Source organism: Cantharellus anzutake (assembly GCF_015039405.1).
Source record: "Cantharellus anzutake strain C23 chromosome Unknown EI90scaffold_4, whole genome shotgun sequence".
Lineage (NCBI taxonomy): Eukaryota > Fungi > Basidiomycota > Agaricomycetes > Cantharellales > Hydnaceae > Cantharellus > Cantharellus anzutake.
In genome coordinates, this window is record NW_024066954.1 from 1,325,559 (window position 1) to 1,339,094 (window position 13,536).

A 13,536-nucleotide genomic window follows, 5' to 3' on the forward strand; every position below is an offset into this window, starting at 1 on the left:
ACTTATGGCTACTTGGACATTTCGAACAAAAAAAATGTTCAATCGAGTCGAGCGAGCTGCGCTAAGCTAAGATACGTCTGTAAAACATACATAACTCAAAGGTAGTTTTCGGACAAGGGGTGAGGGGCCTAAAGTAAAAGGAGAGATGTACAAGGCAAGGTAGTCGAATACGTGCGCGAGAGTTATGATAGTGGAAGAAAAGTGAGAAAGTGGGAACAAGTGGGAGGAGTGCAAAATAAACATTCGTCTCTGTGATGGGTACGCCATGCATATATAAAAAACGAGACGGGAAAGAGACAGATCGATAGAAGCAAGCTTAGCTGACGCAGTAGTAGTACTAGTAGTGGGGGCCGTGTAGTGAAATGTTACAAAAAAGGGGTTAGATCGAGGACATGATGACAATGTTGCTGCAAAGTGTGAAAAAAAAACAAAGATCATTCTGACTGAGAGGGGTCAATTTGTTTGATGGTATACGAGAGGGAAGTTGGAGTTGATCGAGATAAAAAAAAAAATGCGACTTGCAGGGTGATGATGATAAATATTTCGAAATCGGTGTTTTATGGAATCTATGGAACAATGAATACCGAGCTGACGAACAAGCGCGTCTTGCCAATATGATAACCGGTCTTTATCATAAGAGACGACCCTGTCCATCACCACCACCACCACCACTACCGAGTCCAGGAGGAACGCCGTACAGAGAACTCGACATCGATGACGACGACGGCCCCATTACTACTCCGTCGTACCGATCCAAAACACGCCCTAGCTGCTGCTGCTGCTGAAGCGAATGAAGATGATGTTGATGCTGGTGATTGTTGAATAAAGAAGGATGCGGTTGAAGATGAAGTTGATGAAGTGCAGCATGCGTTTGATGATGATTGTTAAAATTGTGAAAATTGCCGTTATTGTTAGTATTGTTAAGATGAGGAAGATGCGATGGAGGATGCATTTGCGAATGAAGACTACCGGCAGCAGGAGCGGTAACAGCGAAAGACGAAGATGAGATGGAAGTGGGCGACACGATAGGATCATTCTTGTCCACAAAGGATGACGTAATCCCACCATTAGTCAAAGGAGGCGAGCTCGTTGTCGAGGAAGGAGGCAGGGGATCATTTCCAAAGGGCGAAAACGTCGAATTCCCCATATAAACAGATGACATGGGAACACCATTATGCGGAAGAGGCGGACTACCGGACACTGGGAGAGAAACGGGAGATGGTCCAGGAGCCGAATTCGTCGAGAGAGCACCAGTACCAGTTCCAAAGAACCTGGGCGGACTCGTCGTCTCCACTGTCGTGAACTCATTCGGAACCGAAAAATGCTTGCTGCTCCTCGGCATTTCAAATCCGAAATACCCAGCACCACCATTGGCAGCAGCAACATGCCTGGGCGGAGGGCCCTCAACAAGGCTGTCTTGCCTCGTTCTTTGGCCTTCCCCGCTAAAGAAACCCGACGAAGACGACTTGCTACCATTGACAGAGGGTCCAAACCGTCCAACGCCAATACCACCACTAGACGAGTCGTGATGTTGCTGTTGCTGAGCGCTGTTTGACAAACTCGGTGACCGAACGCCCAACGGATTCTTACTGTACGAAAGACGTATCCCATTCTTGATCAGGCCATTGAGCGTGTGCCCATACATCTCATTCAACGCCTTTGTCGCATAGGACACGTCATCGAACTACAAAAGAAAGGGGACAAAAAGCGATCAACAATCGCTGTCATGCCAAGCAACAATTCATAACTCACCTCGACGAAGCACATTGGCCCATTACTCTTCTGCCTAAAACAAAGCTTCCGATACCCTGCGCACCTCGAAAACGCGAGCCTCAAATTCTCCTCCAATACAGTCATCGCCGTGGTCGTTCCGCTCCCACCACTTCCATTGATCGTAGGTAAATTCCCGACGTACAGCGTATTGATGGGAGGGTTCTGGTCAGCGCCTCCACCACTTCCATATCCATGCACCCGCCCAGAGCCTGAGCCAGGTCCAGACACGGAAAACGACCCGGAAGTACCAGAGACAGAAGTAAGCCCAGCAGGCATGGCAGAAGGTACGCCAGATCCAGATCCAGACTCAGGACTGGCATCATAAGTTGCCCCTCCACCTGACCCACCCATGCCCGCTCCTGACCCTGGCGAAGAAAGACCTGGCGGACTGGACTCCCCGTCCCTCTGTGGCCTATTCAAACCCAAGCCAGTGCCAACACCGTTAGACCCGGCACCAGCGGTGATCGGTCCGATCGAAAAACCTTCAAATCTCGCCTCCAAATCCTGAGAGAAAAGAGCCGAAGAAGTCAAAGACGACGCCGAAGCTGAAGATGATGACGAAGGGGGTCGAATGGCCCTAGATGAAGATGATGATGGGCGGGATAATGCGGAGGCGGACTGCGAAACGACAGCAATTAAAGGGGACGAGTCCCTCTTCCAGATCGACTCCAGCGAAATCGGAGCATTAGATGATGTCGATGTCGGATGAACAGGTGACGCCCGGGGGTTGGAGGTGTTCGAACGAGCAATAGGAGACACGGCCCTAGATGGTCCTCTCAATCCCTTCTCGTCAGCGCCTTGCTGTTGCTGCACCTCGGACGCCACAAACGTCGCATCGGGATCAATGGTATCGACTTCTCCCTCATCCGCATCCACATGCACATCGAAGTCACGTCCAGCAGACAAAGGCAAAGACGAGGAGTACGAAGACGAGGTAGTCATCGACTTCAGCAACGAATCATCCTCCCCACCTTCACCACCATCCGCCTTCGTTGACGACTCGTGCCCACCCATACCCTCTCCAATATCACTCCTCCAGGCAGAATGCGGTCTTGAGCTCGACGAACCCAGGAAAGGTAATGCAGGCAGATCGTCAGCCCCAAACACAACAACGTTCGCACCCGCCGCAATACCCGTAGCAGTGGGGGTAGCCACATCATTCCCATACTCGTCCCTTCCCTCCTTTCCTCCAAACGTACCACTGCTACCGCCAAACCTGCCAAACCCTCCAATTCCGACATCACCGAATCCAAGCGCTTCCTCCGAACGAGCCCTCGGAAGACCTGAATTCGAAGGAACACCAAGTCCGAAACCACCCATCCCTAGTCCTCCACCTCCCAACCCCACACTCACACCAAAACCGTGTCCATGCCCATGCCCGTGGAACCCTCCAAACGCACCAACAGACGATGACGAAAGTCCACTAAACCTGGGAGGCTGCTCACCACTACTAACAACATCCCCACCAAACTCCCTCTGATCAGTCATCACACGGGGGCCAAAACCACTACCAGTACCAAATTCGCGATCAACCGGTGCACCTCTTGGTCCAAGCCCGAAAACAACGGACGCGTCAGAAAGTGGGACGATAGGAACGTTAACAGGGCCATTCAAGCCAGGCGGCGGTAGGCCAGGACCATGGCCATGCAACCCCGCTCCATACCCGTTCATCCCTCCCAACGATCCAATAATATGGCCATTACCATTGACTTGAGGACCTTGTTGTTGCTGTGGCTGGGAAGGCGGAATAGGCTGAGAATTAGACTGGGTGCTACCCGACGGCCCACTGCCGCTGCCGCCACCACTGCTAGGCCCACCAGTGCCACCCACACCAACGCCCCGCTTCGTGTGCAAATTCTTCTTCGCCATCTCAGCCTTCAGCACCGCCCCTTTCTCTACATCGACCCTCTTGCTTTGTAACGTATCCCTAGCTGCAATGGCATCCGCTCTCGTTGCAAATTTAGCAAATCCAATGATCTGCTTTCGAGGCGGTGCTGGTCCAGGGGCTGGGGGCGGCTGCATGGTCGCGTTCGATGAAGCGTTGTCATTTCTCGTAAACAGCGTATCATCCGTCCAGGAATTCGCCGCACCAGAGGTAGAAGCAGTCGTAGTCGTACCATCCCTTGAATCAAGCACGACACCTCCCGAATTCACCGTGACAAGATTGTACGGGTCACTAGCTCCAACTCCAAACGTACCACCAACTCCGAATCCAGACCGATTCACACCACTAATGCCAGCCGCATTAGCAGCGGATGAAGACGAGGCCAGGTTCGATCCCGCACCATACGAAGTAGATTCCTTGTTTGGGATTTTTAGCGTCGCAGCTTCAAACCCATGAGAGAAGGTGAACATGTTTTGAAATTCTCTTTCCTAATAGAAAAAAAATTGGTGAAAAGGGGTCTCAACCAGCGGTTCGTTGCACATACCTGCATATCATCAGGGAACCCGACCACAAAAATAGTGGATATCTCCTCCTGTTGCGCACTGCTGGACTGGGTACCTCCACTGCCACCAGTGCCTCCACCGACAGTGGAAGACGACGGCCCATTGGTATTAGAGCCAGCAGAAGAATTTTGCTGTTGTTGTTGTTGTCGGGAATCAGACGAGGACAATGACGAAGACAATCGATCTCCTCCACCGACGCCACCAACTCCCGGTCCAAGTCCAACAATGGCACCCCCATTGAGACCGCTGGTGCTACCAACACCGCCACTACCACCAAATACAACACCAGCAGTCGAGCCCAACTGTTGCTGAGAACCGCTCCTATAAGGGCCCCCAAGAATGGCACCAGTGGTACCGCCACTAAGGAGTGATGAAGAGGGCGGTGGGCCTGGGGCTGTATTCGTTGTTGGCGACGTTGACGTGGCGATACCATTCACGATGGTGGAGCCTCCAACAAGATCTCCGACATTCACTCCATGACCAAAGCTAAAAGGATGTGGAGTTGGGTCGAATTCATAGGAGAAGGTATCTGAGTGATGATTATGATTCAGTTGAGAAGAAAAGAGATCGGCAGACGAGGTAGCACCGGTAGTGGACGAGGTGGTAGAAGTAGTCGGGGTTGGGGTATCGTTAAAGAGGGAAAGTGAGGCTGAAGACAAATTCATAAGGCCGGCGAGGGATTGTTGACGACTGATACGTGAATTTGAGAAAGAAGTGCTCGTTTGATAAGGATTTGAAGGAAATGACGTAGACGAGGAAGAAGAGGGAGGGTCGGAGAGAGCGGATAGAGAAGAAGGTGAAACGATAAGGTCGTCCGCCAGGTTTGACGTTGTTGTTGCACGGTATCGCGGTTTGATAGTATGGTGGTTGTTCGCAAATCCAGCTGTTCCAAAATTGTTACTGTTATGGAGGGGAGGTGAAGAGATATGAGAGAAAGAGGGAGAATCTGGACGTGATGGATAAAGACGTGAATGTTGAAGGTGGTGAACAGATTCACGGCGATGATGAGGAGGGACAGAGGAAGAGTAAATGCTGTTGTTGTTGTTGTTATTGCTGTTGACGTTGATGTTGGTGTCGGACTCTCTCGAAGGATCGAATGAGTCGAGCATAGAGCGGCCTGTGTGTCCGTCCGCGTAAGGAGGACGCGGGTGTGAGAGAATAGCAGAAGCCAGTGTACAGAAGGTTGACGAGTGTGTGAGGTGAGTGTCGGGCGCTACACGTGTAGTGGCGAGGAAGGGTGTTTTGAAACAGAGGCTAAAGGTGGAGAGAGGGGGATGCGCGAGAGAAAGGGTCAGAAAGGACTAGGCTATGTAATCAGACAAAGGGAAGATACGGAGGAGGGATGATTGATGGAGATGGGCTGGAGAGTGTCTGTGACGATGAGGAAGAGTGGATGATGACTGACACTGAGTGGGATGAAGTCAAAAGATAAATTTGTTTGTTTGTTGAAGTTGAGGGGGAAGAAGGGAAAAACGGGGAGGGGAAGCGAAAGAGTTTGACGGAGGTCTTTGTTCACAAATCCAGAAAAATAGAAAAGCGAAAAAAGAGGGCTTCAACAAAATACATATTCAATATAACAATATCAATAAATTGAAGGCGGGAGAAGCCCAAAGCCCCCCAAATTCAATTCACAGCCGATCGGATGCAAATTAACATTCGGAGTGTTAAGCGGAGTCTGAATAATATGAGAAATGATGCAAACCAATTCAAATGGTCAATATAAGTAAATAAATAAAGAGAGAAAGACAATTGTGTGAAAAAAGAGGAAGAATATATTCGAGAACGTACGAATGCCACAACACGAGTTCCGGCGATGAGACAGGGGGAGGGCTGGCAATCCAATCTCCTTTCTAAGTCTCTCTTAGCGCCCAACGAACAACACCCAGATAAGCGCTCATCAAGTAACAAGCAGTCCTCCACTCACTAGCTCACCCTCATATGCCTCGCCATCGTTCCATTAGGCTGGGTTCTCCACCATGCATGAGCTCAGATCAAACCAGATGAAGAGAACAAGTACATCCAGATCCAAATCTCATAGAACCTGGTTTGGTGTGTTATCCCGCGAGCTTAGAGAGAAAGAGAGAGAGAGAGAGAGATGCGAGTTGTGGTCAACTGCTAGTGCTTGGTACCTGTGGAGGCGAGACAAATCGCAATCCAGCAGCTGATTAGTCTCAGGACGCATCTGTAAAAAGAAAGACAAAACCCAAAACGCGTGGCCCCGGCGCTTTCAAATTTCACTCGTTCATTTACATTGATGATATTATCTCCAACCACAACAAACGACGACGTGACTTCAGGGTCCAACCTAGTGCGACAACCAAACGTGGATGACTTTGTGCCTGTATTGTATTGTATTGTATTGTGGCGGAGTTGGCCGAATATATTGTGTCCAAGTCTCACTACTGCAAGCAGTACAGCCGCCTGACTCCATTCACCGAGACAATCCCTGTTTGAGCCTTGATGGACGTTGGGCATTTTGCCTATGGTGCCCGTTCCTCCGGGACGCTTCCTAGAAATCCATCACTTAATCTGCCCACCGAACACAGAACCGTGGCTTAGCTTAGTCGGCGGTAATGATTGGAACGAGACACGTCGCTTCCGCAGGAAAATCGTCAAGTATCAAGGGGACTGTGGCGAGCAATGATCGTTCTCGACTTCTCGACTCTGGTCATTTTTACCCTTCAAGAAAAACGTGGGCTTCGACGTATGATCGTGATTGAGGACTCGCAGGCCAAGACAAGAACACATCATAAGAGTCACTCGCGTGATAGAACATTACTTTGGCCCTGTGAAAGCCTTAGACCCCATTATACTCAAACCCCTGCGCCCCGTTCTCCATTGATTGTTTGGGGCTTGGCCCGATGGGCTTTAGGCAGAATTCTGGCCTCTAACGTTCTGAAGCGAGACTCACGGGTGTCTTCGCCCGGCGACTTCGGAACCGAGTGACGTGTGTGTGTCAACTTACAATCTCGGCAACATTCCTAGAAGAGCCCTCTTTCATCTTCGTATTCATAAATTGAAAGAATGTTCCGCGCCGATCGCTGACATTCACGAGATGACTTTTCCTGATCCAACCCCCACGGGACTGGAGTGAGTTGCAGTGGCCCTTGGACAAGCTCACGAGATGAGCACCGGCCTCTCCACTCTCGTCCGTAATAACTTTCAAATCGTATGCTATCCAATCCAGTATTTATAATTTAGCCTATCAAGACCCCATCTTTATCCTTCCCAAACTGTCCTCGTTCGGTCATGGAAATCAGAACATGACGGACTCATATCATAGGCTATCATAGCGCGTCACCCTTTCATAGGAAAGAACTTACTGCCATCCTGCGAATTTCGTGGCTGTCGTCAGTGTCATTGCCTCGTCGTCCCAGATGCTTGTTGGAGTCCATGGTCACTCAAGAGGAGTCTCAAGATGTCGGTAACGACGATCAGCCGCGGCATTGTTGACAGGCTGGACGTATTTCTTCAAGGCACGCATCAATCTTCAGCGCTCTGTGGGCAAACCTTCCTGTTGGGCGAGTATGGGGAAGTCCCAATTGAGGACAAGCGTGACGCGTCAGGACTTCAGTGGATTGATTACAAACATGAGGTACTTGCTTGAGCCATGGATTCTTAGTTGCACCCACCCCTCAGTTCTCCTGTGACCGAAAGACCGTGACACACTAGGGTACCCAGCTACGCGCCGTCTTTCTCCGGAGGTGTCCGTATGCAGCGGAAATACTAGCTGAATCCAAGCAAAGAAAGAAACTTTGACTGGTGAGATGGAAGTGCTTTACCGCACTCTCCAGAGCTTTCAGCGGGGAATGTCCCTAGCTTCGTTCCTACACGAACCACAAATATGCAAAAGAAAAAATTGTTGATATCCTTCGTACGTTTCCCCCGCATTTGAGAACTAAACTACATTAGACGCACCCTTTTGTCTTCAATCCAGCAAGTGATTGGACACAAACTCAAGAAGATTGCCCCTTGCGGGCGTAGGATTCCCATCCCGTCAAAAGCTGAGTCTGTACTCTCAGATCACTCTGCACTCTACTAAACGTTGGTCAAATCGGGTGTCCGAGGAGAAATGCAGAGACGAATTCGTTAGTAGCGAGTAGGCAGATATCCGACAGAGACCTGGGGTGATCTTTGCCTCTCGAATATCCAATCACATCATGATGCTCCTCCGAGTTCACACAAACTGACAGTCCAGTGGCGTTATACTGGCGCGCTCATTGCCTTTGGGACTATGGCGGACTGTTCCACACATTGATCCTCGAAGTATGGACGCTGAGGATGGTGAAAGGCTCATTCAACCCAACTTGGGGATAAATTGTACGTATGGGATCAAATGCATATGTCGTCACACCCAGGCTTAGCGGTAGAACCGACCAGCCTAGCTCCTTTCTCAATCCCCGACTCCTGGGGGAATCTGATATCTTCATAAGTCCAACCAAACCGCGTCCGGTTTTAAGTGGCGCCAAAAAAAAAGAATCTGTAGACCCACACGTTACACAACGCGATTGCCTATCAATCACAATAAAACCAACTCACCTAGTCATCTACCTGTTCAAGTCATTGCCAAGTCAATAACTTCTGCAGATCTACTACCTCGACGCTCCAAAAGCAACACCCCCACTAATCATACCGACCGCACACCAAATCGCCACCGCCCAAATTACAGCCCCAACAAATCTCCTTCTCCCCCTCCTGCTAGCCTCCTCGACAGCATAAGGACTGTTAGGATCGTAATACGGCAAATACCTCACTGTTCCCGTTGCTCCCGTTCCCGCCACTATCACCGCTCCACCAACCCCATTATGAGGAGGACGAGGGTAGTACTGTCCGATAGGCGTTGGACCGTAGTTCTGGTGGTGGTGATGAGGATGTTGATTTTCCAACCCCGTCCCCATCACCATTACGGGTGCGCCCGCTGGTGTCAGAGTAGGTCCTAGCACAGATCCAGATAATAAAGGAGTGGCGGGGTTGGCATTATTGGGGACAGCTACAGGAGCGGATGATGAGGGAGGTACGTCAGAAGGGGTTTCAGTGTATGCAGGTGGTGGTGGACGTGTCTCTTCCCCTTCTACTTGTCGTTGTGCATGTCGTTTACGAGCGTCATCATCATGCGTGTCTGGCGGGTCCCCTTTCAAGATAGCCATATCGCCAGTTGCCAACGTACAACGTAGCCGCCCTTCGTTGGTCCCTGCGTAAACGTTCGAATGACGATCCCGCTGCGCGCACAGCCATTGCGGCGTGCCACAAGTACGTGGGAATTTACCATTTCATGGTGGAAACCCCCCCTTGTTCCTGGGAGTTCGGTTGGACACCCAGCGGTTCGGGTCGGAGCTGGTACCGTGTTGAGGTTAGCAACGGGGAAATGCGTCACGCACTGCCGTCCGGGCTTGCCCGATCACGGCGGAATATGACCCCGGAATACAAACTAGAAAGGTTGCTTCGCAACCATGACCTTGCTTGTGGATCATGTGAACATTTCACAGGTTGTCGCAACATTTACTCATGTGAGTTCAAGAGAATTAGCAATACTAGCAAACGAACATATGGGTCGAATCGAAGACAAATTCTGAGTTGAATCAGGGATGGGATGCGGAACTATCAAGCGAACATCGTGAATTGAATAAAAAAGGCTCTTCTTGTGAACATATGTGACCCTTTTGAGTTGAATCGTGGATGAGTTTGTTCACGCAATGCCATAAGATGCTAGGTCTGGGGCAGAGTAGGCAAATACTGAGTGGTTCCCTTCGTTGGCGGGGTTGAGACAGACATACCTATTTCTCAAGCTTCTGTCGCTTCGTGGGAGAGAAGGATGGTCCGGAGAACAGCCGCTTAGATGGCGATCCAGAATCTGTGTCAGAACCGTGCGAATCTTCGCCGAGGGTAGCCATAGGCGACTGAGCGTTGCCCGCTAGTGGAATAGGCATCCTACACACGACCGAGCTTTAGCGAGGAATAAACCCCACCGATCTCGAGGCCGAGGCTACTTAGGCGAGAGAGCCGGGATTTCGGCTTCAACGACTCTAGGAGGAGCGTTGCGCCTCGTTCTCGACGCGGTCCCGATACTTAGAAGGTCAGAGGTCTCGCGGGGACAGAGGTAAGCTCTAGGGGTAATTCTAGTTGATTTCGAACTACAGTACAAGCATTAGCTACAAGCTGTATATAAGCGCTAGGGAACTGAATGGGGAATAAGTCGCCAGATCTCGCGGAGATTGCGGGCGGAGAAAGGAAAGAGGAAAACAAACAAAGAGCACGTGTTCACGACAGCGAAGGTCAAGCGTGACCTTCGCCGCGAGGTAACAAGGTGCGGCGAAGCATGGAACAACAGGTCGCGGCGCTCTGCGCCGCTAGGTCGTTCAACGACAATCAAGAGAGGGGTTGTGGAGAGGTGGCAGGAAGTGGTTAGACGGCGACGGGCGGCGAGCGGAGTGTGCGGGGAGTGTTCGGGCGTGGGAGAGGGTCAGGGAGGAGGTCGTCTGGCCCCGGGGAACGCCGGGTCGTGACAATCTGTACGATTACTGACAAGAGTGGCTGGTTTTTTGAGGATTATTATCTCTTCAACACGTGCGGAGAAAGTTGTTTTCTTCCCGGTGCGAGATCCTATCAAGTGGCACGCAAGTGTAAAAGACATTTGTACAGTGGCCCCTGGAAGTGCAGTTGCATACTCCGAAGGAGCAATAACTCCTTCAATTCCTTCACGATATGCGCGAAGAGGATTCGTCTGCCATCTTTTCTCCTCGAACATCTTGTCTCGGAGGTCAATGTTTTCTGGCACCACTGGCCAGTGTTCCAAACCAAACTCGGGCCCCAAGAAGCCATGGACTGTTGGCACCATCAGCTTATGCACAGGATATAGGTGATGCTGAGGGAACAAACCCGATTCATCATCGCTGCTATCATCGTATCCACCCAATTCCGGTAATGCTGTGCATAAACTGAATGAATTATCACGATAGTTGGTGGGAAACTTCCTACCTTTGGCTTTGTTTTCTGGTGTGCTGGGCTCTGTTGGTGGTGTCGTACGCTCCGTCTGTAGCGTGACTGACTCAAGGTTTGGTGGTTCACCCAAAGCGTTCACTGTTTCGCTGCAGGAAAGGCTCTCTGTTCTTGGTGTTGAGCTGTGCATTGTGCAGAGAGTGTGTTAGATGCTTACTACGTGGATCATCTAATGGTGTTACTGTTCCGCTGCAGGAAGGGCTTTCTGTTCTTGGTTTTGAGTTATATGTTGTGTAGAGTTTGCGTTAAATGCTTACTACTGTTAGCCAATCTCACAGCAACAGGGTGATCCCCAGGGGTAAGCTTGTACCGCATCTTCAACTTGGCTATCACCAAAATCAGTTGGTCCGTTGTAATTGTGTGAGACCCATCGACATACCTTCAATATCTTGCTGAGGTGTTGTTGTCACACGAATCGTATCCCAGCAGGACTATAACGTGCCCCTCTCAGCAACCCGCAGCAAAACGGAAAGAATAAATATAACACTTACCTCGAACATCCTATGAATGACTTTGACCTGCGGGCCAGTTGCACCTTCATCATTGACCAACGAGTGTTGCAGCGAATCACCGGCATGCATTAAACTCTCAAAGCCCTTGAGGTTCTTGATGTACTGCGAAAAGTCATTGTATCCAAGAAGGTCCTTGTCATGAACTTTCTCCAGCCATGCCCAAGCATTTGTTCTTGCCATTGCCTCGTGAAGGGTGTGTGACCAAAGTATAGTTCGGCAGTAGACTCGAGAAAACCGCCATCAGGAACTAGCTTGAATGGGTGTCGGGCCAAGGTGAAGATTCCATGAAGCACCACAGGTGTGGGATTGAGAGTGGTCTTATTGACGCCATGAAGGCAGAGGACGTGACAGCGTCGAGCCTTTGCATAAACCCAGACAGCCTTAGACGCAATATTGGCATCACCAAGGTATAAGCCGGCAAGACGCTGACGAAGTTCGGTATTGTCAGGCAGAGAGGACATTGTGAGATGTGAGAGCGGGAGCTGGAGATGGTCTGAACGAGCAAGGGGATGAAGGAGGAAGAGGGTTAGTCAGTCATAATATTATAAACGCTTTGAGTTTATACTTATGTACCTAACAGCCCATGTTGCCACTATATTAGGGGCCCTTTTCGGGAAAGCGTCGAACATCCATGCTTACCCAACAACTCATGAGTGTCACTTTAGCCCGTTTATGGGAGATATCTATTGGAAAAGGATTCAGGTGTCCGGGATAGTGATGGACATATTGGCATCAACGTAATGGATATTGGGGTCAATGTGAGACTGACGGGTGCTTCTAGTTCAGCGCTAGGAGATGGCCATTTCATGGTGAAAGACAGAAACCAATAAGTAATCACTTACGATCCCGACTCTAGAATCACTTCTGAAGCTTCTCTAGCTGAAAAGAAGCGGCGGTGAAACAGTACATTGACATATGGATTGGCCGGACTAAAACAAGAGCAAAATCAGTTACTCAAAAATCACAAGCACAGATATGTGACAGAGAGAATGGTTGAATTGTCATAATTGATCGAAGCGAAGCCTGGATTCCCCATGACAGGTAGCTTGGTGGCGGTGGCAGATCTGATTCAAAGCCTGGCCGACAGTCAGAGAAAGACCTATGCTTCTCCATAAATTAGCTAATTTGTCCTCGGCACCATGACAGTGCCTGAGATAGAGTGGTCTACATACAGTTTCGCTTCGAGTCATGATTATGAGCTTCCCCTCTGTATTACGTAGGAACATCCCTTCCATCAGAAACCAATAATTAGGGTTGGTGTTAGAGCTTCGAAGGCCCGAGTACACCAAACCTATATGCTTACCTGGACCTGTAAGAGCCTCTGTATCACGAAGCGCAAAGAAGATCTAGCTGGAAACATCAGCACTAGCCATTCGGAGAAATCCAAACGCGTTTCCATCAGAAAGTAATCATTGAACGACAGGAACTAGCTCGCATAAAATGTCAATTTACTGTCAGGATAGTGAATATATGCTTATCTTGTTGCCCATTTGGAGAAATCAGCACTGTTTTCCATCAGAAAGCAATAGTTCGACGACTTCAAACGGCTTGAATGAATGTCAATATGCCGTGCTGGGTAGGCAGTATTCCCGCATGCCTGCGGAACCGAAGAGTGTATTGAGAGATACTCATACTCAGCGCTTAGTAGCAAACTGGAGCAACGACAGCTGCAAGGCCATGAAGGACTCGCTTTCACCGTTGACGATGGCAGATATTATTGCAATTTGCAAAGAGCACTCCATCTTGGTCTCCACCAGTGCTCGTCGGAACCGTGAAAAGTTGCTCGATCTTATCTTAGCCCTTCCTC

At 49.9% G+C, this 13,536-nt stretch overlaps 5 protein-coding genes across 5 annotated transcripts; all 5 read right to left on the reverse strand.

Annotated features, from left to right (window-relative positions):
* Positions 1-534: 534 nt before the first annotated feature.
* On the reverse strand, positions 535-3,409 carry EI90DRAFT_1745353 (uncharacterized protein). The gene is made up of 3 exons (XM_039052115.1): positions 3,135-3,409; positions 2,154-3,021; positions 535-1,200 (listed from the first exon to the last, which is right to left on the reverse strand). The coding sequence occupies exons 1-3, from the start codon at positions 3,231-3,233 to the stop codon at positions 632-634; spliced, it is 1,536 nt and encodes a 511-aa protein (XP_038922436.1). The 5' UTR covers positions 3,234-3,409; the 3' UTR covers positions 535-631.
* A 31-nt stretch (positions 3,410-3,440) lies between these two features.
* EI90DRAFT_3143759 (uncharacterized protein) lies at positions 3,441-4,654 on the reverse strand (the record flags this gene model as incomplete). Its single annotated transcript, XM_039065051.1, has 5 exons — positions 3,441-3,507; positions 3,539-3,959; positions 4,002-4,146; positions 4,203-4,352; positions 4,577-4,654. 5 exons carry the CDS (start codon positions 4,652-4,654, stop codon positions 3,441-3,443), a joined length of 861 nt encoding a protein of 286 aa, XP_038922437.1.
* Positions 4,655-8,621: 3,967 nt separating this feature from the next.
* On the reverse strand, positions 8,622-9,490 carry EI90DRAFT_3034156 (uncharacterized protein; the record flags this gene model as incomplete). Its single annotated transcript, XM_039058519.1, has 3 exons — positions 8,622-8,701; positions 8,761-9,440; positions 9,488-9,490. 2 exons carry the CDS (start codon positions 9,488-9,490, stop codon positions 8,814-8,816), a joined length of 630 nt encoding a protein of 209 aa, XP_038922438.1. The 3' UTR covers positions 8,622-8,701; positions 8,761-8,813.
* An 862-nt stretch (positions 9,491-10,352) lies between these two features.
* EI90DRAFT_1745991 (uncharacterized protein) lies at positions 10,353-12,183 on the reverse strand. Its single transcript, XM_039052117.1, has 7 exons — positions 11,709-12,183; positions 11,597-11,648; positions 11,475-11,543; positions 11,378-11,422; positions 11,197-11,262; positions 11,098-11,145; positions 10,353-11,043 (listed from the first exon to the last, which is right to left on the reverse strand). Exons 1-7 carry the CDS (start codon positions 11,907-11,909, stop codon positions 10,682-10,684), a joined length of 843 nt encoding a protein of 280 aa, XP_038922439.1. The 5' UTR covers positions 11,910-12,183; the 3' UTR covers positions 10,353-10,681.
* Positions 12,184-12,420: 237 nt separating this feature from the next.
* EI90DRAFT_3034161 (uncharacterized protein) lies at positions 12,421-12,953 on the reverse strand. Its single transcript, XM_039058520.1, has 3 exons — positions 12,902-12,953; positions 12,572-12,833; positions 12,421-12,517 (listed from the first exon to the last, which is right to left on the reverse strand). Exons 1-2 carry the CDS (start codon positions 12,917-12,919, stop codon positions 12,684-12,686), a joined length of 168 nt encoding a protein of 55 aa, XP_038922440.1. The 5' UTR covers positions 12,920-12,953; the 3' UTR covers positions 12,421-12,517; positions 12,572-12,683.
* Between the last annotated feature and the right edge of the window lie 583 nt (positions 12,954-13,536).